This window comes from Arvicola amphibius, chromosome 6 (genome assembly GCF_903992535.2).
Source record: "Arvicola amphibius chromosome 6, mArvAmp1.2, whole genome shotgun sequence".
In the NCBI taxonomy this organism is placed as follows: Eukaryota; Metazoa; Chordata; class Mammalia; order Rodentia; family Cricetidae; genus Arvicola; species Arvicola amphibius.
Window position 1 is genome coordinate 119,808,119 of NC_052052.2, and position 27,806 is coordinate 119,835,924.

At 40.9% G+C, this 27,806-nt stretch overlaps 1 protein-coding gene across 4 annotated transcripts in view; it reads right to left on the reverse strand.

The window, feature by feature from the left end:
* Positions 1-20,765, reverse strand: part of Cdk13 (cyclin dependent kinase 13) — a 101,342-nt gene extending 80,577 nt beyond the window's left edge. Inside the window, exon 1 of one of the 4 annotated variants that reach the window (XM_038335064.2) lies at positions 19,130-20,765. In XM_038335064.2, coding sequence (XP_038190992.1) covers positions 19,130-20,343 — 1,214 coding nt within the window. In that variant the 5' untranslated portion in view covers positions 20,344-20,765. The remainder of the gene's footprint in view (positions 1-19,129) is intronic. The other 3 variants (XM_038335066.2, XM_038335065.2, XM_038335067.2) reach the window with 3 other exon arrangements.
* Positions 20,766-27,806: the final 7,041 nt, after the last annotated feature.

Below are 27,806 nucleotides of genomic sequence, written 5' to 3' on the forward strand. Positions count from 1 at the left end.
TCAAAAACCTTTACTCTACACAATTGGAAAGTCTAAAAGAAATGGCTAATTTTCTCCATAGTTACTATTTACCAAAGTTAACTCAAGATCAGATAAAGAGACCTATAACCCCTAAGGAAAAACAAGCAGTCACTGAAAGTCTCCCATCTGTCAGGTGGTGGTGGTGCATGCCTTTAATCGCAAAGGCAGTGGCAGGTGGATGGATCTCTGTGAGTTTGAGGCCAGCCTGCTCTACAGAGTGAGTTCCAAAACAGCCAAAGCTACACAGAGAGACCCTATCTTGAAAAACCAAAAAGTCCAAGATCAGATGGTTTTAGCACAGAATTCTACCAACTTTCAATGAGCTAATACTAATACTCCTCAAATTATTCTACAAAATAGAAACAGAAAGAACACTGCCAAATTCATTTTAGGAGGCTTACCATGAACCCAAACCACACAAGGATTCAACAAAGAAGAAAAATTTACAGACCAATTTCCCTCATGAACAATGATGCAAAAATATTCAATAAGATGTTGCAAACTGAATCCAAAACACATCCAAAAGATCATTCATCATTCCCAGAGATGCAGGAATGGTTCAACATATGAAAATTTGTCACTGTAACCCACCATACATAATAGGGAAGAAAAACACATAATCATCTCATTAGATGCTGAAAAAGCCTTTGACAAATCCCAACACCCCTTAATTAAAAAATCTTGAAGAGAACAGGGAGGAAGTATACAGCCAGTGGTTACCCACCCACTGGGGGTGGCCTTTTATACTATTTATGCCGATGTAGAGCATGCGTCCACCCGCTTTTCCAGCTACAGGATTCAGTTTCTGTTCTCCATCCCAGCAGAGGATTCTGATTTGTGAGTCTACCCCTACATAAATAACTGTCTATTTTTCTCAATTCTGAGCTAGTGTGGGATTTCTTTTAAGTGTCCTTCATCATTAAACAGGGATACAAGGGACATACCTAAACATAAGACAATTGATAGCAAGCCAATAGTAAACATATTAAATGGATAGAAACCCAAAACAATTCCCCTGAAATCAGGAACACAAAGTTTTCCTTTGTTATGATAAAAGATAAAAATGGATATAAATATTGTAACTGTAATTCTTACTTGATAACTGTTTTGTTATATGTAATTTTACTGTTAAAGTTAAAGCCTTTTTTGTTTAAACAGAAAAAGGGGAAATGATGGAGGACTCTCATTGGCTGATAAAGAAACTGCCTTGGCTTTTTGATAGGGCAGGATTTAGATAGGTAGAGTAGACAGAACAGAATGCTGGGAAAAGGGAAGTTAGTAAATCGCCATGCCTCTCCTCTCTGGGACAGATGCCTCAAGCAGTCGCCATGACTCTCCTCTCTGAGATGGATGCAGGCTGGAATCTTCCCGGTAAGCCACCTCTTGTGGTGCTACACAGATTACTAAAACTGGGTTAATCAATATGTGAGAATTAGACAACAAGAGGCTGGAACTAATGGGCCAGGCAGTGTTTTAAAAGAATACAGTTTGTGTGTTATTATTTCGGGTGTAAAGCTAGCCGTGTGGGAGCCGAGCGGGAATGCAGCCCGCCGCTCCCAACACTACATCTATTCAATATAGTACTTAATGTTTTAGCTAGAGCACTAGATAACTAAAGGAGAACAAGGGAATACAAACTGGAAATAAATAAATAGATAAAAAATGCTATTCACAGATGATATGATAGTGTACATAAGCAACCCCAAAAATTCTACCACAGAATTCCTAGAGTTGATAAACACCTTCAGTAAAGTGTCTGGATACAAGATTTAAAAAAAAAAAAAATCAGAAGCTTCCTAAATACAAATAACAAACATACTGAGAAAAAAAATCAGGGAATCAATACCTTCACATAAGCCACTATTAATATAGAAAATCTTGGTGTGTCTCTAACCAAACAAGTGAAAGACTTGTATGACAAGAATGTCAATCTTTAAAGAAAGAAAATTAAAGAAGATATCAGAAGATGGAAAGATTTCCCAAGCTCACAGATCAGCAGGATCAACACAGTAAAAATACCCATTTTACCAAAAGCAATCTACAGATTCAACACAATCCCCATTAAAATTTCAACACTTTTTTTTTTTTTTTTTTTTTTTGGTTTTTCGAGACAGGGTTTCTCTGCAGCTTTTTTTTTTTTTTTAGAGCCTGTCCTGGAACTAGTTCTTGTAGACCAGGCTGGCCTCGAACTCACAGAGATCCGCCTGCCTCTGCCTCCCGAGTGCTGGGATTAAAGGCGTGCGCCACCACCGCCCGGCCTCAACACAATTCTTTACAGATAACTTCATATGGAAAAAATAGCTAAAAACAATCCTGTACAATAAAAGAACTTCTGATTTCAGGTTATATTACAGAGTAATAGTAATAAAAAGCACATGGTATTGGCATATAAACAGACATGTCAATTAATGAAATTGAATTGAAGACCAGGACACAAATTCACATCTATTGACACCTAATTTTTTATAAAGAAGCCAGAAATATCCAATGGAAAAAAGAAAACACCTTCAAAATTATGGTGCTGGCCTAACTGGATGGTGGCATGTAGAAAAATGCAAAATAGAATCATATCTATCATCGTACACAAAACTCAAGTCCAAGTGGATCAAAAACCTCAACATAAAACCAGATAGTTGAACCTGACAGAAGAGAAAGTGGGGAACAGCCTTGACTCAGTGGCCTAGGAGACAATTTCCTGAACAGAACATCAACAGCACAGGCACTATTAATAAATTAACAAATGGGACCTCATGAAGCTGAAAAGCTTCTGTAAGGCAAAGGACACAGTCACTTGAAAAACGTGACAGCTTGCAGAAAAGATTTTCATCAATTCCACATATGAGAGAGCTAATATCCACAATATATAAAGAACTAGATATCAACAAACCAAATAACCCAATTAAAAAATAGGGTACAGATCTAAAAAGAATTCTCAACAGAGGAATCTCAAATGGCTGAGAAACACTTAAGAAATGTTCAACATCTTTAGCCATCAGGGAAATCCAAATCAAAATGATTTTAAGATTCCATCTTAGACCTATTAGAATGGTGAAAAGCAAAAGCAAAAGCAACAGCTCATGCTGGAGAGGACATGCCTCCACTGCTGGTGAGAATGCAAACTTGTATGGCAACTTTGGAAATCAATACGGTGGTTTCTCAGAAAATTGGGAATTGACCTACCTCAAGACATAAGCTATATCACTCATGGGCATATACCCAAAGGATGCTCCTCCATCTTGCCACAAGGGCACTTTTTCGACTTTGTTCATAGCTGTGGTAGTTAGAATAGATATGGCCCTGTGGTTGTTTGAATGTACTTAGCCTCCATAAGTTCACAGAGAGTGGCACTATTAGGAGGTGTGGCTTTGTTGGAGTAGATATGGCCTTGATGAGGGAAATGTGTCATTGTGGGGGTGGATTTGGGGGTCTAATAAATGCTCAAGCCACAATCAGTGTCTCAGTTCACTTCCTGTTGCCTGCAGATCAAGATATAGGACTCTCAGTTCCTTCTCCAGCACCCTATCCTGCCATGATGATAATGGACTATACCTCTGAACAATAAGCAACCCCAGTTAAATATTTCCCTTTATAAGAGTTGTTGTAATCATGGTGTCTTTTCACAGCAGCAAACACCATATCTAAAATAGTCCCCCACAGACCTGTGCTTGAAAGCTTGACCCACAGGGAGCAGCACTATTAGGAGATGTGGCCATGTTTGAGTAAGTGTGGCCTTGCTGTAGGAAGTGTGCCTCTGTGGAGGGGAGAGCACACACGCGCATACACACACACACACACACACACACACACGACTGAAAACCAGTCTAACCAAATGAAGACAGAAGATCCAAATTAATAAAATTAGAGATGGAAAAAGAGAGAAGTTCCAACAGACATCAAGAAATCTAAAGAATCATTAGGCAAAACACTGCCAACTACAACTAAAAAAAAGATGTAAAATATAGAAGAAATGAACAAATTCCTAGACACATATGATTTACCAAAATTTAATCAAGAGGTAAGGAGACCTGCAGCCAGGACTGACAACCTGAGTTTAATACCCAGGAGCCACATGGTGGAAGGTCTGACTCCTGCAAGTACACAAAACCATTGCACCCTGATAAAAAAAAAAAAAAAAGACAAACAGGATAAACAGATCTATAACAAATAACAGAACTGAAGCAGTAGTGAGGAATTTCCGAAGAAAAACTCAGATCGGCAAATTTACTGTTAACACCTTTAAAGAACCCAGACCAGCATTCCTCAACCTTCTGTAGACAGCAGAGCAGAAAAGGGGAAACACCACCAATTCACTCTATTACCAAAAAAAAAAAAAAAAAGACAGCACAACAAAAGAAAATTACAAACTAATCTTGCTGAAAACATTAAACACAAAAATATTCAGTAAAATACCTGCATAATGAATTCAACAACATATTTAAAAAGATCATAAACATGCCAGTGGAGGTGGCACCTGCCTTTAATCCCAACACTCTGAAGGCAGAGGTAGGCGGATCTCTGTGAGTTCAAGGCCAGCCTGGTCTACAGAGCGAGTTCCAGGGCAGCCAGGGCTACACAGAGAAACTGCATCCAAAAAAAAAAAAAAAACTATATACATATATATATGTATATATACATACATACATACACACACACATACACATAACACTAACCCCATTGGTTTTACTCCTACCTTGCAAGGGCGGTTCAGCATATATAATTCAATAAGTATGTCACATAAATATTTTCAGAGGCAGAAATTACTTGATCATCTCAATACATGAAGTAAAAAGGCCTTTGACGAAGTTCAATATACTTTCATGGTAAGTCAGGTAAAAATATCCCATACTCAGTAACTTCACAAAGAAAATAATAAAATACCTGGGAATTAACCAAGAAAGAAAAACCCCTACAATTAAAACTATAAAGACATTAAAGAAATTGAAGACAATGTTATTAACAGACAAATGTGACCTCATGAACTTAAAATCTTTGCCAAACATACATCTGACAGGGAACTATTACTTAGAATTCATTAAAAAATTCAAAAACTTACACACAAATTCAATCCGGTAAGTGAACAAAAGAACAAGACAGTTCTCAAAAAAGGAAATACAAGGGTTGGAAAGATGGCTCAAAGAAAGAAAGAAGGAAGGAAAGAAGGAAGGAAGGAAGGAAGGAAGGAAGGAAGGAAGGAAGGAAGGAAGGAAGGAAGGAGAGGAAGAGAGAGAGAAAGAGAGAGAGAGGGTTTGTTGCCCTTCCAGAGAACCTAAACATAGACACATGCACATTAAAATTAAAAAAGAAAAAAGCTTTACCAGCAAAGAAAAAATATAAATATCCAATAAATATATTGGGGGTAGGGTTGTATTGGTTTTGTTTGTTTCTGTTTTCTTTTTCACACATTCCCCCCCCCCCAAGACAGGGTTTCACCTTCCTCTGCTTCCTGAGCACTGGGATGAAAGGCATGCTCCACCATGCCTAACTCCAACAAATATTTCAAAGTATTAAACGTACTTAGTCAGTGAAATACAAGCAAATTAAAATTACCTCTCAAGATTCCATTTCACCCCAGTCAAAATGGTCACCATCAATAAAGAACAGCAAATATGGAGGAGACTATAACAAAAGAATCATTATGCACTAGCAGTAGAAGTATAAACTAGTGCAGTCACTATGGAATAATTTTTTCTTAAACAAAGATACCAGGAATATGTAAACAGACTTTATGTCCATAAATGGATAATGAATAAAGAAAATGGAGTACATACATACATACAAAGAGCCACACAAAAGTATTATGTCAATATACAGAAAATGGATAAACCTGGAGGTAACTTTCACATTAAGCAAAACAAACCAGCCTATAAAAGACAAATAGTCATGTTTTCTACCATATCTAGGTTCAAAAAATGGCATGTGAGCAGAAAGGAGACTATGTGAAAAAGGCCAAAGAGGAAAGGAGAAAGAATGAGAGGAAATGGTGGAAAGAGGAACAAGTATTTCACTTTTCCCTCAAACACATAGTTGCATACATATATAAAGTACAAATGCAGAAAAAGGACCATTTATGGGGAAAGGGAGGCCCAAAAACACTTAATGGGGGGGAGGCAAAAATTTAAGTTAGAATGAGCAAGACTGAGGTACTGGCAGGGGGATGGACAAATTAAAAAACAACAAGTTGAGTTCAGAAATAAGCTCTCATATACATGATCAGCTGATTTCCAAAGATGTCAAGAAAATTCAGTGGAAAATAATCTTTTTAACAAATGGTCCTAAGATAAGCAGACAGCGAGATGCAAAACAAAAGATCTTTTCGTTTGTTTGTTTTTTGAAACAGGGTTTATCTGTGTAGCTCTGGAGCCTGTCCTGGAATTCGCTCTGTAGACCATATTGGCCTCGAACTCAGAGATCCGCCTGCCGCTGCCTCCTCTGTTCTGGAATTAAAGGTGTGCACCAGCACCACCCGGCTAAAAGTAGAAGTAGATCTTTTTATGAAACTCATCACACAGAAAAGTTAAAATCAAAATGGGTTAAAGACTAAAACTATAAAACTTTTGGAAGAAAATACAGGACTAAGGCTTTGTAACCATGGGTTCAGCAAGATAAATCCAAAACCATAAGAAATAAAAGTAACTAAATGCCATTAAAAAAAAAACTTTAAATATACTTAAGAAAAATACACAAACAACAAAACTAGAAATGTTGGATCAATCTTCTAATCCTAGCACTGAGATAAGACTACTGCCAAGTTTGAGGTAAGCCTGAGCTATACAGTGAGACCTTTCTTTAAAGAAAGAGAGAAAATCAAATAAAAATGGCACTATTATAACAAGTGATAAAAATGAGAAAATACCAGTTACATGTCTGAGAGTAACTAATTAGTAAATATAAAAAAGACTAAAGGTAAGAAAGCCAGGCAGCATGCATGGCACAGGCTTATAAATTCAAATTCAGGAGGCTGAGGCAGAAAAATGAATCTCAGGCTAGCTTGGAAGTACCCAGGGAGAACCAGCCTCAAAAATAAACCAAAATAAAATTCAAATTTTTAAAAAGAAAAGTTAAGACATTTCTAAAAGAAGAAAAGAATTCTCAAATATCTAAGAACAAATGAAAATATGCTCAACTTCACAACTCCTCAAAGAAATGTAAATCAATATCACACTGATATCATTATTCAAGTAAGACAGGGCTATTATCAAACAGACTTTGTACTCTTGTAAGTTTAATGTAGAAAAAAATGGAGGTCCCCATCATTACCAATGTAAAAATGGTGCAACTATTTTGAAAAACGGTTTAGTAGTTCCTCAAAATATTAAAAATTACATGATCCAACAAATCTTAGGTATACATCTGAAAGGAAAAACACCTTATATAATAAAAGGTCATAGAAGCACAAATCTTAATAGTGAAAAAGTTAACAACTCAGATATTCATTAACAGTAAAATGTAGTGTTCTCTACAGAGCAGAGTATTATTTGAACATAAAATGGGATAAAGTACTGAAATATTACACAAGACAGATCTTGAAAACCAGCCCAAAAGACCATGTAATATATTATTCCAAATAAATGAAAAATCCAAATTCTGTCTACAGACATAAGACTACTAACGTCACAGGGAGGAGAAGGTAAAATGTAGGGTGAAGGTCAATGCTGATGACCATGGGTTTCTTTCAGAAGTGATTAAAATGCTCTAGACATAATAGTAATGGATGTAAAACTCTAAAAATGTAATGAAGACTACTAAGCTATAAAATTTAACAGAGTAAATCCATAACCAAGGAGAGTTGTTCTTTACCCTCTTCAGAAAGTCTAGAGCTTAAAGAAAACGGAAATTCAGAAATTCAAGGTCAGCATGGGCAAAATAGTAAGAAGTTGTCTCAAAATATATGTAACGAAAATAAAAACACTAAAGAGTAAACTGTGTGAAATGCAAATTACATCTCAACAAGGACATTATTTTAAAAATTAGAAAATAACAAAACAAATATCTTGTACTTTGTCTAAAAATGTGATTCCTTTCAAGGTTCCCTAAATATATTTTTTAAAAAGACACATAACTAATTTTTTACAATCTGCTCTAATAAGTTCTTCTCTACTGAGCTTAAGCTTTCTTCCTATTTCACTGAACCATAACCCAAAATATGTTTTTAAAGCTAAAAATGAAAGGCAGTCAGAGTAGCAGTAATAATTTGCATAAAGTTGCACACAACTTAGATTCTCTTGTCATTTTAGGCCATGTTAATATTAACACATTTAAAGAAAGGAAGTTGGTGTTGAACGTGACCACTTGCTGGGTACTTAACTGTCACATACTGTGCTAGATGTACTGATATTTTATTTGTATTTTAATGAATAAAGTCGGCCTGAAGATCAGAGTGCAAAGCTAAACCATTAGAGGCCAGGAAATGGTGGCACACACCATTAAACCCAGATTAGGGAGACAGAGGAAGACAGATTCAAGGCTACTCTGGACTACACAGATCCAGGTGGTGGTGGCTCACACCTTCAATCCCAGGGTTTGGGAATCACAGACCTTTATTCCCAGTGTTCAGGAGTCACACACCTTTTATCCAACACTAGGGAGGTGCAGACAGGAGTGATATGGCTGAGCAGAGAGGAATACAAAGGGGAAGAGACAGGAACTCAATGGAGTATGGAATCTGAGGTTTGGTGGAGACACACAGTGCAGTCTAGGCAGTCTGAGGATGGCCCCTTCAGTCTGAGCACTGGCAGAGGTAAAAGGTCTCTCTGGTAGCTTACTGCCCTGCTTCTCTGATCTTCAGCTCTAACCTCTGGGTTTTTTATTATTCATGCTATAGATATTAACTTAAAAAAATAACTTCAGGTGTAAAAAAAAATCAAGTGACTGAAGAAAAAAATCAAAATGAAAAAAACTCACATCAAACTATGGAGGCCAGGTGTGGTCAAGTAATATTGACAAAGAAATAATACTGACTTAGCATTCCATAGTCAAAAGAGAATCTTTAAAAATAGCCTTCCAATATACAGATTAGCAAACTGCATTGTAAGAAATCTATTACACTGGTCAGAGGAAAGTCAACATACAAAGCTGGACCTATACAAAGGAATGAAGAGCATCTGAAAAGGTAGATGAGTAAATGTGATCACACATTTTTTAAAATACTGTGTCTATATAATACAAATGTGTCATGTGTCTAATAATAAATCTATTAACAAGAATATGCAAGGAGGAAGGAAATCTAAGTATGCTCGTGTAAATACATGATAAAGATGAACACTGGAATGAAGGAGAAAATCGTTTTTCACTGCAGAATGACGTTTTTTACCCCAATTTTATAAATCATAAAAGTTAAAATGCCAAATACCAAGACATTTGCAGAATTTACTTATATCCAGAATATGTAACAAGTTTAAAGTAATCCATTCCAAAATATAAAAAAAAAATTTAAAAAGCTGTGAAGGGCAAAATAAGCATTGGGGAAAATGTTCAGTATTGTTACAAGAAAACTGAAAATAAAACTGAAATGGGCTGGTGGGACACAGGAGAAAAGGAAACTATTTTTCACTGTTGGTGCTTATGTAAATTAACAAAGCCATTATGGAAAACAGTAAGTTTTATATTTTAGAAATAGAATTGTCACATGATTCAATAATCTGACTTTTTTTTTTTTCGAGACAGGGTTTCCCTGTAGTTTCTAGAGCCTGACCTGGAACTAGCTCTTGTAGACCAAGCTGGCCTCGAACTCAGAGATCCGCCTGCCTCTGCCTCTGCCTCCCGAGTGCTGGGATTAGAGGCGTGCGCCACCACCGCCCGGCAATAATCTGACTTTTCCATATAAATCCTAAGAACTGAAATCAGTGAACTAAAATTTTATACTCCCATGCTTACTATAGCACGATAGCAAATATAGTGAGTAACATAGGTATCCATTACCAGATGATCTGACAAAGAAAATGTGGTACATATAAACAGAATGAAATACTACTCAGCCTTATAAAAGAAGAAAATCCAGGCTGAAGAGATGGCTCAGTGTTTAAGAGCATGTATTGTTCTTCCTTGGGCAGCCCACAACCACCTTGAATGCCAACTCATTTTGGCTTCCATGTGCACTGCACAAACCCACCCACACATAGATACATGTTACATGGAGAGGCAGCTTGTTTGTCCTGGCCGCCCAGCTAGCTTACACCCGAAATAATCACACAGAAACTGTATTCATTAAAACACTGCTTGGCCCATTAGCTCTAGTTTCTTATTGGCTAATTCTTACATCTTAATTTAACCCATTTCTATTAATCTGTGTATCACCACGTGCCAGTGGCTTACCGGGAAAGATTGAGCAGCATGTCTGACTCCGGCAGATACATAGCAGCTCTCTGTCTGCCCTTCCTCCCAGCATTCAGTTCTGTCTTCTCCACCTACCTAAGTTCTGCCCTATCAAGCCCAAAACAGTTTCTTTATTCATTAACCAATGAAAGCAACACATGAACAGAAGAACCTCCTATAACATACATATTTAAAGGAGTAATAATAATGATGATGATGATAATGACGATGCACTTTGGGGAACTGGAGATATGGCACAGTAGTTAAGAATGTGTGCTGCTCTTATAAAGGATCCTGGAAGTCCAGCTCCAGAGAATCTGGTATCCTCTTCTGGACTTCCACAGGCACAAAGGCACACACTCTCATATTTATACACAGAGAGAGAGAGATATTAGAAAAATAAGAAAATGCTATCATCTAAATAACGTGGATTAACCTAAAAAAGATTAAACTGAAATAAGTTGCGCACAGAAAAACAAATGCCCTAACTTCACTGTTATGTAAATTTGAAGAATGGAGTCTAAGTGTTTTACTCTAACAAGCATTTAAGAACTTCTATATAAGTGGACAAGGTGCTAGTGTCTAACAGAGGTTTGGGGAAAAGGACAGATAGGGAAAGTAAAACACTGATCAAAAGTGTACAACATTTCAGTTAAGGAAGATTTAGAGATTACACAAAATGATGACTATACAATAGTGTAGTAGATATTCCAAAACTACTTAAGAGGAGATTCCCAGAATGGAATCCCAGAAAGTCAGGAAGTGAGAAAACACTAAGGAAGATGGAGGACTGGGTGTTTTAGAGCTCATTCACACTGTGTCAAAAACAAACAAACAAACAAACAAAAACCCAATCACTACTTACCAATTAAAAATAAAATGTAGCCACATATAATGAATGGTACATACCTGTAATCCCAGTAACTAGGGGAGGCTAAGGCAGGCAGATTGCCATGAGTTGGAACCTAGCCTAGGATACATAGCTACAACAGCTAGAGAATAATACAGCAATGCTAGTTAAAAAAAAAAAAAAAAAGCACCCACTAGCTCTGGAACCACAGAGTGAAAAGAAGGAAAACCAACTCATCCAAGATCCAAGTTGCTCTCTGTCCTCCATAAGCATGCAGTGGAACATGAACACATGCAAGTACAAAGGTGAACACACACGCGCACATACAAATAATGAAAATATAAATAAATTTAACAACAAAAAAAGAATATTCATCAAAATGTCAAAAGGGAACAATTCATGTATCTAGATTTAGGCAACAGTTGTCCCAATGAGTCACATGTCTTAACACTAAGAATCAGATTTAAGAATATTTACAAGGGCTGAAGAGATGGCTCAGTGGTCACGAACAGTAGCTGTTCTTACAGATAAATCAATTAGGTTCCCAGCACCCACAGAAGCAACTTATAACTCTGTAACACCAGTTCCAGGGGATCCAATGCTTGTTTCTGCTCCTCAGGCAACAGACACTCATGGATACACATATATACGTGCAGGCACAACACATATACACATTAAAAAAAAATAAATCTTCCACTGGGCAGTGGTGGCACACACCTTTAATCCCAGCACTCTGGAGAGGCAGGCGGATCTCTGTGAGTTCAAGGCCAGCCTAGTCTACAAGCTAGTTCAGGACAGTCAGGAATGTTAAGAAGAGAAACTCTGTCTCAAAAAAAAGAAATCTTCAAGAACACTGTTGCTCTGCCTCTACAACAGGCATTGGCAGCAGCAACAGCAGCAACAGCAATGTAAAATAGCTATTTGCCCAAGAAAGTGGGCTTCCTCCGAGAGCCGTATGGGTTAGCAGGCAGTATGGGTTAGCAGGCTAGGGAGGGACCAGTGAGCCAGAGGCGGGTAAGACAGGAGCCTATCACAATCAGCCTAAGACAGAGGCCTCACGCATTGAGGCAAGGTTCTTTATGACAGTTAAGATGTGAATATGTGCTTCTGCAACCCAAGGCAAGCCTGGTCTAATTATATAGAAGAGGGGGAGCTGTTGGGAGCTGCAGACCCTTTGCCCCTTGATTGTCTTTGCCTGCCTCAGACCCTTTCACCTGCTGGAGTGAATGAACTGAGAAAAACACTTGCTTACCTGTGCCTGCAGCTGCTCTGAGCACAAGACCCTAAAAGCAGGGGGGTGAGTTCTGGTGAAGTTTGCAGCTGAAAAAGAGCCCGAGAGCGGGGGCGTGGCTATTAGTTAAGGATTCCTCTATAAAGCTTCCCTTGAGCTCAATTAAGTTGGCATTCTTGTATCAAGGATGACCTGTGTCCTACTCTGTCTGTGGTGCATGTGATTTTAAGTCTCCAGGCCAGTTCCCAGCTGGCGTAACCAGTCCTGTGGTGCAGGTGCTACAGGAACATCAGTTTTTACAGAACACTTCGATTTCATATACTTTTCCGTACTAAGTGAAAAATTCTACTATGAGCTTCTATTGTCTTTGAAAATGGGTAAAAGAGCAGTATCAAAAGAAAGAGGAAACTACACTATACAAAGAAACCATCTTGAAAACCCAGAGAGAGAACATTACTCTCAGATACATGGTAAGCAGCACTGCAGCCCAGTGAAAGTGCCCTTTCAACTAAAGACAGCAACAGAGAGTGGGGAAGAAACTAACCCAATTACCACTTTCAGTTCCTTTCAATGACCTTTTCATATAAATTCCCTACTTTACTAACATTTTATCCTCTAATACATATCTACAGCATTGAGTGTCCCAAAATTTAGAGGTCCTAATTCCATCTCTGTAAAGAAGTAATAATTCTGATTCCAGTGTGATACTTTTGCTTCCAAAACCCACTTCAAAACTTATAAATCGCGGGGCTGGAGAGATGGCTCAGAGGTTAAGAGCATTGCCTGCTCTTCCAAAGGTCCTGAGTTCAATTCCCAGGAACCACATGGTGGCTCACAACCATCTGTAATGGGGTCTGGTGCCCTCTTCTGGCCTGCAGGCACACACACAGACAGAATACTGTATACATAATAAATATAAAAAACTTATAAATTTCCATATGTAAGATAAAGGTAACCCAAAACAAAACCAAGAATAACCACCACCACCAAAAAAGAAAAGAAAAAGTGATATTGATGGGGGGGACCTACAAAACAGGGGAAGAGGTTGGGAAGGCCTTATATAAAAATATTAAGCCACATTCACTTTCAACTGATTTTTCAGAAATAACTATATTCTAGGGTTTCAAATAAAATGACAGTCCACTCAGAAACTTTCTACCATACGTCATCAAGAAAAACAAAAGGTTTATCCTGGTCAGTAGAAGATACAGCAAATATAAACAGCAGGTCTGAGTTTATCAACATTAATGAGACCAAGCATTCTATTTATTTTCCAATAAATTAAGATTTCCGTTTCTTTTGAGATGGGAATCTCGCTTAATGTAGCTTGAGCTGGCTTCAAATGCAGAGATCCACCTGCCTCTGCCTCCCAAGGACAGGAATTAAAGGTGTGAGCCACCACCCATACCAGGTGGGGAGTGTTTTTAAAGCCTCATCTTTAAGAAGATAGACAGGTTGGTTTGATGGATCGGTGGATGGGTGGATGGGTGAATGTGTGGGTGGGTGGATGGGTGGATGGAAGCAAGACAGACAGAAAGACAGCTGTTTGTTAAGTGTAGGCACTTAGGCCATGGGCATGTAAAGGTCAGAGGACAATTTTCCAGAACCAGTTCTCTTCTGAACCAAATTCAAGACATGTACAGTAAATATTTTTACCCACTAAAGTCTCTCTCTATAAATCACAATTACTTCCCCAATTCTAAAGACTATGTGAACCAAAATGGCTAGCAAGTTTCAAGGTGTTACTTGTACAGATTGGTTTGCTTTACTGTGGAAAGGGGGGAAGAGTACTTAAAGAATTAAACCACTACTACCCAAGTAAGTTTTGGGAAATTTGTCCTTTTAGCTTATTATCTAGTAAGAACAAACAAATGTAGTCAGCCAATTAATTAAGATAGAATAGCAGAACTTTTAACAGCACTACAGTAAAAACAAAACAGTGCTATAAAGAGCACAAACCAACATCCAGATGAGTAAGCAATTAAGATGTTAAGTTCTGAGATAGAGTTCTGAATGCAAGATAAACGGCAAAGCAGGGGGAAAAGGGGTCATCAATGTCTCTCTACCATTTAAAGCTCAGAGAACAGTTAATAGAAAAATACGTGTCTGAAAAATAAGAGTCCTGGTAGAATGGGGTCATAATTAAAGACATTAAGTCACAATGTATCACAATGTCTATACCCAATCCTACAAAAGAGATAGACACTATTTAACCATATAGCAAGAAATAATAAAACATGAGCCAGCCGGGTGGTGGTGGCGCATGCCTTTAATCCCAGCACTCGGGAGGCAGAGGCAGGCGGATCTCTGTGAGTTCGAGGCCAGCCTGGTCTACAAGTGCTAGGTCCAGGACAGGCTCTAAAAAAGCTGCAGAGAAACCCTGTCTTGAAAAACCAAAAAAAAAAAAAAAAAAAAAAAAAAAAAAAGAATAAAACATGAGCCAGAAAGGGTTAGGAGGAGACAGTTACAGTAGCTGACTCCTTTAATACTAGTGTTACAGAGGCTGAGGCAACACTGCCTCAAGTACAGGCCACAAAAAAAATCTGGGTTACAGAGTGAGATCGTGTTTGAAGGAACTGAAGAGGGGTAGGAGAGTACTTAATAGAAAGTCTAACCCATTAATAATGACAGCCTAAATGAGAATGTAAGAATGGAAAGGCATAGTGCATTCCTTTAATCTCAGCACTCGGGATGCAGAGACAGGTAGATCTCAGTGAGTTTGAGGCCAGCCTAGTCTAAAACACAAGTTACAGGACAGTCAGCGGTGTTACACAGAGAAACTCTGTCAAGAAAAAAATAAAAATGAAAATAATTAAATTTCTAAAAGAATGGAAAGGCAGATATAAATATTACTGTTAAGAGAAAAGAGACTTTAATGACGATGGAACACATGAAAATGAGGTAAAAACTGACCAGAGAAAAGACAAGATACAGGTTCATCGTCTTAGAATGAAAGGTAGGACTACAACTTTTGGAAACTTTAAACAGTTTACCCAAAGATCCATTCTCTTCTGTTTCTCTACTTATTCTCTAACATTTCTAGTACTTATTTCTATAATGTACATATCAAACCAGAAGCATTCTCTAACAAGAGCTTAAAAGTGTCCTAATTTCACATTATTTTGAACAGCAGTTGTGAGAACAAAATAACTTAACCAGGTGTCCCATATAATAGGCTAGTAAACACCAGTGACTTAACTTTTATCTCTATTTAAAGTCCAGTCACTGGATTCTCAGTCTTGGTATTATTCAGAAGCAAAGCCTTCTGCTGAACCCTCATACAATAGAGCACAAAAGGAGACAAAAATCACTTATATACACTTCATCCTACTGATGGTAATTAACCTGATTTCAGTGACTGCAGGTCAAACCTCCCACAGCAAATTAGTCATCAAAAACTAATAATTACTATCTCTGAGAAATATTTCTGGCCTATCTTGTAAAAACAAACAAAAAAAATAGAAAAATCACTCAAAGATTTTAAACCTCCCCACTGTTCTTTAAAACCAGGTTGAGGCTGGAAGAGACCAGTGGTAGAAGGCTTGCTTAACAAGCCAGACAATCTAGGTTCAATCCAAGGGCTATAGAAATAATTAAGTTAACAAACAAACAAAAACTACAGTCAACCTGAAAGTATCATCAGAAACACCGATTTTGTTTCTTGTGTTTTCAGACGTGGTCTCAATGTAGTCTTTGCTAACCTTCACCAACTCCTGTCTCGATATCCTAAGTGCTGACTAGAAAATTTCTTTAAAAAAAAAATCCCTTAGGGGCTGGGAGTTGGCTTACTCGATAAAAGCACTTTTTGCTCTTTGCAGAGGGTCCAGGTTCCATTCCCAGCAACCACATGGCGGCTCACAACTGTCTAACTCCACTGACAGAGCATCAGACACCCTTTTCTAATCACGTGACCTCAGCAGGCACCAGGCCAGCATGTGATACACAAACATACACAGAGAAACGCTCATAAAATAAAATACTTTAAGCTTTTTAAGTATCTTTTTAAATGGAGGGAGAAATAGCCAGTGAAACAAAGCTATTAAGTACCCTTAAAAGGTTTGGTTTTTTGTTTTGTTTTGTTTTGTTGAATATACCACAATATTAAAGATTTTCAAATCCGCTCAGGGTTTAAATCCAAACTGACCTTGATGCAAAACACTTAAGTCTTTGAAGCATTTATTTCCTATTCCATCAGTAAATCACTCAAGTTTTGGGGATATTTGTTTCCTAATCCATCAGTGGGAACTATCACAAAGACTTTGCTTGTGAGGATATTGTTAGGCCATTTCAGTGCATACCACACAGAACACTACACTCAGCTTTCCTTCTATCAACACACCTCACATTTATTACATGGCTTATCAGGAAGATGGTAAGAATTCACATACCTCAACAATGAAATAAAGAAAAATTCATTAAATAGCGAATGAAGAGAAGTTAAGCTAAGAAAATTATGAAATGCATGAGCTGAGAACTGGAGACACAAATGCAGAGAAAGAACAGGTTGTAAGGTGGAAGCCTCTAGATGATTCAATACTATTTTGAGTATGGACACATTTCCTTTCAAAATCTACACTGGTAATTCATTAGTCTGTGGGGACTGGAAAATGTCATATTGATGTGTATTACAGAACAGCACATGGTCTATATTAATAATTTATTCAAATGAAGCAGGTAACCCAGAAACATAACAGTTTCTATGTTCAGTCAACTCTATCATCCCTTCACTCAGCTATTCAACAATTATCAAGTGTACCCAAAGACAGCATTGTGCATTAGGAGTCAATGGTGGACAAGAAAGGCCAGAGGTCACTGTGGCGCTTACTACCTCATCTACTCATTAGAGAGCCAGTCATCTGGTTCTACAACTAGACCTGGAAGTAAATAAAACTTTTTGCACTAAGCTGAACACGTGAATTCATGTTCCCGAGCAGTAAGTACATTTGCTATTTTTCTAAATCTTGTTTTCCAAGTAAAACTAGTCATTAATTCTGGGCCCCAAATTTTAAGCAGAACATTAGAAGAATAACACAATGCAAAACAAACAGCAATAACAAAATCCTTAAGACTATGCCTCATTTAAAAAAAAGACAAGCTTTTGATGAGAGAAAACCTGGAAACATGACAGCTATCTTCATGTTTTAAAGAACTAGTGCCCAAATTTGTTTTGGACTATTCCAAAGCTTTATTTTTGGAAAATACATGGATGTGCATTTCTGTTTCAAAAGATTTTTAATAATTCAAACTATTCGCAATTCAACCACTTTAGATTTCTGTAAGGCTGTATACTTTATAAAAGGCAAAATTTCATTTATCCCTTGAAGTAATAAAAAGACAAGGATTACATATTATAGTTTAGCAAACTAAGTCTTCAATGGTTTTGCTAAGAAACTGAACAAATCATACAAGAAAGTGTGCAAACAGTGCCTGAATTCAAGTCCAACCCAGACTGCCCAAACATCATAATGTGTTTCTACCTACTGATGTATTTACTCAGGCACGAGCCACATGTTATCAGAAACGATGGCCAATATTATCGAAAAGTTTCTTCCCAAACCAACCCTTTGGAAATAAAGCTGGTCAATACACACAGCATGAGAAGAGTTTTAGTGAGTGGACTTTCTACATGCTAGCTCTGAGGACAATAACTCTGTCTTTCACCCCAACGTGGCACCTATGACATTCCTTCACTGCTCCACTGCAGTGCCTAAACTAGCACTGGCATATAACCTGTGCTGTTAGGTATTTACTAAGCATGCACAGTGCTAACCACACAAACTTTACTATATAGTACACATGTATCACCAATGTGTAACAACAAAACCTCACTAAAATATCTAGAAACACAAACCTATTGTTAAAATTGCCATTACACATCAAATTGCTATATAAAGTTATGAAACTTAACCTTGCCAGTTTGCAAAACAAACTGAATTGCAGAAAATAAAAACTATCTGGCAAAGGTAAAATACTACAGGTAAAAAGTAACATCGTATAATAAGCACAAGTCATACTTGCTGTAAGAGTTGTCAGCTGCAAAACTCTTAAAAAACTGGCATTTCGTGTGTACTTGAACACTGTATGAATACATGCATACAGATCGTACGGTTTAAAGACACGGAGGCGTTCTACTCACAACTTTACAGTTAGTAAATGATCTGCAAATTTCATAGACGCATACACTGCACTGAACACCAGCAAAACCAGACCTTACAGGTATTCCATCCATTTGGCATTACCAAAAACTAGAATAGAAAAATAACCCCAATCCTAAAGCTAGCTTACAATACCTCAAACCAAAAAGACTATAGCCCCAAATATGTTAATATAAGAAGTTACAAAACCTACAAAGTACTTTAAAGCCACTTTTAGTTCACTCTACATGACATGAATCAATACACACATTTGAGACTTACACACAATATTATGTCCCTGCACTGCAATCCAAAACCTTTTCTCCAAAACAATTAAGACAAATTAAGCTACTTTTAGGGTTTATCCAAACCAGAAATGCTGGGAGACCAGAATGGTTTGCAAAAACCTGCTAATAGTTAAAGCAACAAGTTTAAAACTTTGAACTCTTAGAAGGGGTCCCTCCGACCCCCATAGGTTCTCACAGCACCCCTGCCCGCTAGAAATCCATCTTCTGACCCGGGTGGGCCTGAAGCGCCTAACCCCACGCTCCCGGTCTTCTAGGGTTAGGGGGCAGGACTCACCTGAGCACTGGGCTGTAGGGGCTGCGCGAGCGCCGCCAGCTGCTGCTGCTGTACGGGCTTGGGGACACGTCGCCGCCCCGCTCGTAGGAGCTGTGGCGGCTGTAGCTGGGCGAACGGCGCCGGCTGTAGGGACTCGGAGAGCGCGGCAGCCTCCGGGAATAAGGGCTGCTGCCACCTCCCACCGGGCTGGGAGACTTGCGGCTCCGGAGGCTCTGCGAGGCCCTGTGGGACACCGGGCTTTCGTCCCTGCCTCCCAGAGGGCTCAGGGACCGCTGCCGCCGCCTGTAGGCCTTGGGCTCGCTCTTGTCCTCCCGGTAGGCCTTGGGCGGCTCCTTGTAGGCCGAGGGCGGCTCCTTGGACGACTTAGTCCGGCTGCGATGGGCCTTGAGGTCCCGGTCCTTGCGACTGCTGCTGCTGCTAGACGTAGCGGAGGCGCTCTTGCGGCGGCCGCCGCTGCTGCTGCTGCTGCCGCTCTTGGCAGCCTCGGTCCGCTCCTCGCCACTGTGTCCGTGGCGGCCGCGGGCCTTGGAGGCTTCGCTGCCGCTACGCGTCCCGTCCCGCCGCCGGTGCTCGCGGTGGCGCTCCTTGCTGCGGCCACTGCTGCTGCGGCGGTCCCGGCGCGGCCTGCGCTCCGACCCCTCCGCGCGCCGCTGCGTGCCGGAGGAGGAGGCCGGACTCCCGCCGTTGCCCCCCGTTCCCCCGGCAGCCGTCGCCGCCGTTGCCGCGCTGGCGCCCCCCAGCAGCAGCCCCTGCTCGGACTGGGAGCTCACATCCTCGTACTCCACCAGCGGGGTCACACCCCCGCCGCTACTGGCACCGCCACCGCCGTCCTGCTGCGGCTGGGGCAGCGAGAAGACCCGGCGCTTCTCCGCCTCCTGCCCGGCGCGGGGCCCGCGACGCCGCTTCTGCCGCCCTCCCGGGCGCCTCTTGCCTCTCGCCAGCCGCTTGACCTCCAGAGGGGGGCCCGGGCTGAAGCAGGAGGAGGAGGCCGCGGCGGCGGCGGCTGCGGCGGCGGCCGCGCCGGGGGCAGCCAGGAAGAGCAGAGGCGGCGGGGGCGGCGGCGGTTGCAGGAGCTGCGGCTGCAGGAGCGGCAACAGCAGCGGCGGCTGCTGAGGGGACAGGAATCGCCTCCGCTTGCGGCGCTCCTCCAACTTCTTCTCGGCCCAGCTCAGGCCCCCGCCTCCCCCCAGCGCCGTGTCCGAGCTGCTCGGCATCGCCTAGAGCCCGCCGCAGAGTGCGGCGCGGGTGCGGCCTCCTCCGGGGTCAGACCCTGGCCATGTCCCCCGCCGGGTAGGGGGACGGCAGCGGCGGCGGAGGGGGCAGCGAGCAGCAGGGCCGGCCGGGAGCCGCGCCACGATAATCCGGGTCGGGACGCGCGTCCCCGGGTCCAGTCGCGGTGTGTGCGCAGCGGCCTCCGGGCCAGACGCGGGAGGATCCTGTCCTCGGCAGCAGAAAAGCCGGCCGCGCCAGGCGGCGGCGGCGGCGGCGGCGGCGGCCTCGGGCTCCGGCGGCGCAACGCGGAAGTGCCACCGCGGGCCGCGCTTCACTCCATCGTCCTGACGTCGGGGGCGAGCGAGCTCGCGGGAGGGCAGTGGGCGCGACCGCAGCACGCCTCCGTCGCCCGCCGCTGCGCGTCCACGTCGTCCTGTGGCGGCGGCGGCGACACCCCGCGGCGCTCGGACGGGCCTGGGCCTCGCGCCCCGAGGGCACTGCGCGCAGTTTCCGGAGCGGGGGCGCGGCCCGCTGTCCTCCGCCCCTCCACGCGGGTTCCGCGCGCGCCGCTCGCCCCTCCCTTCGCTCCGCGTTCTCCCTGCGGGAAGGCGACGCGACTGGCTGGCGGGGCCTCACCCGCACCACCCCCTCGCCGCGCTCCTCCGGCCTTTCCCCGAAGCCCGACGCTAGGCCGGCGGCGCGCACGCACGTCACGTTCAGGAACACGGACAGGGAGTGGTGGCGCCGTCGAAGGAGGTGGGAACGTAGGCGCTGCGCGGCGGCGTGCTCGCTCCCGCCGGGACCATGACCGTCGCCGGAAGTGACGTAGAGGCCCCGCTTCCGGAAGGGGTGGGACGGAGGAGCGGGGTTAAAGAAAGGAGAGGAGGCGTGGGCTGCGCTGTGCTGTCGCTGGAGGGGCACCCGGCAGCGCCAGCTCTGGCGCTCGTCGCTCCCCTGCAGTGAAAGGTCGCGGCAGGACCCGGGCAAACCTGGAAGACTGTCCTTATCCCAGCCTCGGGATTGGAACGGCTGTGAGCGAGACAAGACTCCCCGCGGAGGGCGGAGATGACGTTAGCCTGACCAGACTCACGTACACCCAAGTTCAAGGACCCATCGTAACCTAAAAATAATACTTGGTGATCATGGCTTCGAGCTTCCGCAACACTGAAGTTCCATTTTAAAAACCTTAAGTCAATCTGGAGAATAAGTTGAATGTCAAAGGATTCTTCAAAACCCCAGGGACTCCCTTCTTTGTACTTTTTCCTTTATATCTAAAACCAGTGAGGCTGTCAGTAACATAATGCCCTCACTTCGCATCTCCTTAAGATTGCCCTTCAGCTAGAGGCTAGGCATTCAGGATAATTAGATTAATATCTAAATGGCTTATTAGCTTTTGTTAGGGTTGGAAAGAGACTAAGCAGTCTGCTCAGTGGTTACATGTTGTTACTCTTTAACAACTTTATTCAGATCATTAGCTTGTTGGTAGTTCTTAAACACTTAGTAATTCAATCAAGTTAAAGTAGTGTATCACAAACTGATGGTAGCTCAGACTTCACAGTATACAAAAGATATTTTCTAGAAGATAAAGGAATAGGTTTGAAATTGAGCTAGAAGATGACAGGCCTGAGTGGATCACCAGTGGGACGTTTTTTTACACAGCGGGAGTGGGGAGAGGGATGGGGAGTACTGGGAAACTGAGTTTTAAAAGTCTGTTGCCTAAAGCAAATTTCTTCTTGACGGTATTGTTAACTGGCACTTCTGTAGCTTCTTCATTAAGACCACTTAGAGAGTGACTTTCTTCAGAAAAATAAGATCAGCCTGCCCCATCCTGCTGCTTTTAAAAGCTCGGTGCGAAAGCGCATGTCTATTCCCAACAAGAGTAACTGAGAAAGGGCAAGGATGATGGTGAGTGTATGGCCCATCTGGGCGCTACGTGATGACCCGCCCCATAAAAAGATAACTAAACCTGGAATAGAACAGAGGAGGCAAAATGAGGTTTGTACAGTAGTTCCTCTAGCATAAGCTACTCCACTTGAGGATGCTTCTACCTTGCCCCTACAAAGAAAACTTGAACTGTAGTAAATGGATAAAACTTAGCCCAGGCTTCAAGCAGAAAACTTCAGAAAATATTTTAGTGGACTTTGTGCCATCCATCAAATTTTTTTGTCCAGGAATTATTTTCCTTTTATTAAAATTAGATTTTTTTTCTCATACAATACACACTGATTTGAGTTTCCTCTTCCAGTTCCTCCCCACCTCTGGTCCCTTTCTGTCCTTAATTAGAGAACAGGCTTCTAAGAGATAACAAGGTATAACAAGATAAATTATAATAAGGTAAAATAAAAAACATCGAAGTTGAAGAAGGCAAACCCACAGAAAGGAAAATTGCAAGAGAAAGACCAAGAATCAGAGATCCTCTCATTCATACACTCAGGAGTCCCGTAACAATATAAAACTGGAAGCTATATTTCTTAAAAATTACTTTATGATTCTCAGAATGAATTTTATAAGATCAGTTCACACAGAGGAAAAAAATTAAAGCAAGATACTAGAATTAGATACTAAATTAAATACTAAAATTCAGACACATTACCAAATCAATAGGAAACATCTAGAAAATTTATGTTGTGTTCAGCATCATTGCAATATGATTTTCTTTCATTTGACAGTGTATTTTATTTTACATACCAACCACAATTCCCCTTCCCTCCCCTTACCCCCCCACCTCTCCTCTCCCCACCCTCTGAGAAGATAAGGCCTCCCATGGGGAGTCAACAAAGCCTGGCATATTGGCTGGAGTGGTGAGGGCCTTGAACTTCCCATAGGGCAAGGTACCCTGCCCTCCTTAGGACTGGAGGGAGAGGGGGGAAGGGTGAGTGGGACAGCTGGATGGAAGTAGAAGGGGAGGAAGTGGAAATTTTGAATGGTATTATTTATAAAGTAATAAAAATTTTATTAGAAAAAAAAGCAAAGCCTGGCATATCAAGTTGAAGCAGAACCAAGCCTCGCCCCTCTGAATTCAGGTTAAGCAAAGTATCCCATCATAGAGAATGGGCTCCAAAGAGCCAGTTCATGCAACAGGAATAAATCCTGGTCCCACTGCCAGGGCTCTACAAACAGATCAAACTATGCAACTGTCACTCACATTCAGAGGGTCTAATTTGGTCCCGTGCAGGCTTCCTCAAGATTCTGATTTGGGTAAATGGATAAATGGAGCATTTTAAGTTCCCCAGGGCACTTGCCCAACTTTCTTGGAAAAACTTTTAATAGAATTCAAGTTCCAAAACAATGGAAATATTTAAATTAGATGTTTCTATAAGAATATATGATACTTACATAGAGTTGGAACTGTATACTTTATATATATATATATAATCTTATATATGTTATTTATAATATATATAATTTTGCAATTTGCTGTTAGTGTGCTTTTGTGTAATTATGTCTTTATAGCCCCTGTGATTTTAAAAATAGTTTTTCTTTGTTTATCAGAAAGGTCATTATCATACCACACAAGCTGTTCTTTAAAGTTTGGACCTGTTAGTGGGGGGGGGGGAGTATCTCTGTTAGAGAGCTTGCCTGATATGCACAAAAAACCATGGGTTTGAGCCCCAGCCACACAAATTAGAACATGGTTGTGGACACCTACAAGGAACGTGGGTAGGAAACTACATGCAGCTGTCCTATAGTGTTGAAGAATATCCACAGTTAATCTAGAAAGTATATTAAAATCTTAGCCCTACTGGGTGGTGGTACTAAACACATTTAATCCCAGCACTCAGAAGGCAGAGGCAGGCAGATCTCTGTGAGTTCAAGGCCAACCTGGTCTACAAGAGCTAGTTCCAGGACAGGCTCCAAAGCAACACAGAGAAACTCTGTCTTGAAAAACAAAAAACAAAAAATCTTATCCTCTTCCAGTAATGTATATGACATACATATTTTACCCAAGCAAAATATTAAAAGAGATTGTATAGAAAGCCAGAAGAATACAATTTGACACTGTAGAGATGATTCTGCAATTAAAGAACATTTGCCTAAAAAAAAATTTTTTTTTTAAAAAAAAGAGCATTTGCCTCTCTTTCAGAGGTGCTGGGTTCAGATCCCAGAACCCACATAGTGACTTGCACCCATCTTTAGTTCCAGGGGATACAATACTCTCTTTTGGTCTATGAGGGCACATACATGCTCTCTCTCTCTCTCTCTCTCTCTCTCTCTCTCTCTCTCTCTCTCTCTCTCTTTCACACACACACACACACACACACACACACACAAAAGATTTAAAATGTACTTAAAAATCAAATTTCAATTGCATTAAACTGGGCAATAAAAAGAGGTTTTTCAAGCTAAGTGCAGGTGGTGCATACCTTTAATCCCAGCACTCGGGAGGCAGAGGCAGGCGGATCTCTGTGAGTTCGAGACCAGCCTGGTCTACAAGAGCTAGTTCCAGGACAGGCTCCAAAGCTACAGAGAAACCCTGTCTCGAAAAAAACAAAAAAACAAAAAAACAAAAAAAAAAGAAAAAGAAAAAGAGGTCTTCAAGCCCAGTCCCAGCACTTAAAAAGTAAAGGCAGGAGAATCAGTTGTTCGAAGTCAGCCTTGGCTACACAACAAGTTCAAGACCAGCCTAAGATACTTGAGACCTTGTGTGGGGGGATGTGATTTAGCAGAAAGCAAAACAATTAAACTCTAGTTATTTTGGTTGTATAACAGTTACTTTTTTATTTTATTTTATTTTATTTTTATTATTTTTTGTGCAGGGTTTCTCTATGTACCTTTGGCTAACCTTGTAGACCAGCCTGGCCTTACAGAGATCCACCTGCTTCCGCTTCTCAAGTACAGGAATTAAAGCTATATGCCCAGCAAAAGAGTTACTTTAAATGAGTTTTTTTTCTTTTATTTATCTATTTAAAGGCCAAGCTGGCCTCAAACTCACAATCTTCCTACTTTTGTCTCACAAGTCCTGGGATTACAGGCAGACACCAGTTCGTTTATTTGTTTGTTTAATTTTCTCAAATTTTATTTATAATATAACAAAAATACCAGTAGGTACTTTTTAAAAAAAATACTTTGCAGTTTTCATCAATATTTAAGAGTATAGAGGACTTTGGGCCAATGCAACAATAAATCACAAATATAAGAACTTGATTGTTGTCTTCAAGCTTGTAAATGATATATAATTCACAAGTAGGTCACACACTGTCATTCCATGATCTTGTAAATAGAAATTTTTACAGTGTCTGTCAACCTCTTAAGAGGTTGGTTGGTTTGGAGTTTTTCTTAGTCTTGAAAAAAACTCTAAGCCATCTTATGCTCTATTGTGCACACCACAAAGATACCAGAATATTACTATTTAAAGTAACCTAAGTGAACTTTTGAATAAGCAAATGCCTTTACTGAACACTTATTATGCACCGCATTCTATGCTAAGTATTTTCTCATTTAATACAACAGCACAAGTAAGACAGTCATAGTCTAGGCGTCCAGGGGTGGTGCTGATTTACACCACTTGTTCCAGTTCATCGAATTCACTTTCACTCATGAGTTTTCCCTCCTGGATATAAATTATCATGTCAGTCTTCCTGTAAAAATTATCAGCGGTAACAAGGATGATTAAGACATGCAGAAAACTGGCCCAAAGTACACTTCTAGTAAATAAGACTCATTGATCTGTCCAGATTTGATGACCTTACTTTCAAGAATGCAAGCTGTTATACAATGACATTACTGCTCCTGAACTTGACAATGATCCCAATGGTAGTAATGTATTCCAGAACAGAAAAGTATAATACTGCTATAACTTGAGTGTTTCCTCCAAAAATTCATGTGCTAGAAACTTAGTTCCCAAATATTTGCTACTAGTCAGTAAAGACTGGACCTTTGGGAGGTAATTAGAATTAGTCAAGGTAACAAGCTGACTCCCATGATGAAATTAGTGGTTTTATTTTTTTCTTTAGTTTTTTTTAATTTTTTCATTGCATTTTTGTTTGTGTGTATGCACTTGTGTGTGTGCGCATACCAGTCACGTCTACTTAAAGAGACTTTGTCTTAAAATAAATAAATAATGTGCTGGCAGAAGCAACTTATGGTAGAAAGAGTTTATTTTGACTCTCAGTTCTACAGTAGAGTTTGTTGTGACAAAGAAATCTCAGTATAGGAACTTGAGGAAGCTGGTCACATTGCGTCCACAGTCATGAAGCATAGAGGAATGAAAATCTGTGCTCAGCTCATGTTCTTTCCCCTCACTTCCTCCTCTTCTTATTTTGTTTTGTTGTTTGTTGTTGTTGTTGGTTTTAATTTTTCCAAAACAGAGTTTCTCTATTTAAACAGTCCTGTCTGTCCTGGAATTTGCTTTGTAAAACAGGTTGGCCTCGAACTCACAGGTATCCTCCTACCTCTCTCTCTCAAATGCTGGATTTAAAGGCATGAACTACCAATGACTAACTCCTCCATTTCCTAAAGTACAGAATCCTAGACCAGTAGAAGGGGGAAATGATTACACCCCCTCCATCCAGCAGGTTGGTCTTACCATCTCAACTGACCTAATAAAATAATCCCCTGGAAGAATGCCCAGAGGCCCCTTTCCCAAATCTCATCACGGTAGCAATTGAGATTAACCACCACAGCTTATTATATGAATAATATTTTAATTACAAATAACAATCTCCTGATTTAGGCCAGGCATAGTGGCCCACATATGTCTGTAATCCGAGCACTTGAGGTGTCGAGGCATTTTTTGGGGTATGGGACACTACTCCCTCCACATATGCCACCAAAAAAACAGAAAATCAAATATACAAAAGCCCCCAAACAATATTTTGATTTTGGTGTGAATTTAAATGTGCTTAGATAAAAACCGTATCACACAGTGGTGCAGGAGAATTGTCTATATTCTGTCAATCACGTTTTAAATAAACTTTGATTGGCCAGGCAGGAGGTAAAGGTGGGAAAACCAGACAGGAAGTAGAAATGATATAATGAGAACAGGAGAATTCTGGGAAGGAGGATATTGATTCCTCCCACTCCTGCCCAGACCACTGAAGCAGCAGGATGTGATCTGCCCCACTGAAAAATGGTACTGAGCCACATGGCTAACATAGATCAGAAAAATGGGTTAATCAAGATGTGAGAGTTAGCCAGTGAGAGGCTAGAGCTAATGGGCAAATCAGCTTTATAACTTATAGAGATATCTGTGTTATTTCTTTGGGGCTTGCCGGCTGTGGGGTACCGGGCAGGACAGAAACCCCAGCATTCCTTGCAGATGAAGAAACTATCTATTGGTTCCTGAAAATGAAATCTAAGTGAAAGTTGTGGAGTATAACTTTGGGAAATACTTCTTAAAATGGAAGAAAGTGTAGAACCACCTGGGAGACAGATGTCTGGTACATCTGTGAGGGTCTCTAAAGGAAAGTTAGGCTCCCAACGGCTTCTTCTCTTAAGAGTTCAAGAGCTTTGAACTGTACTAAAT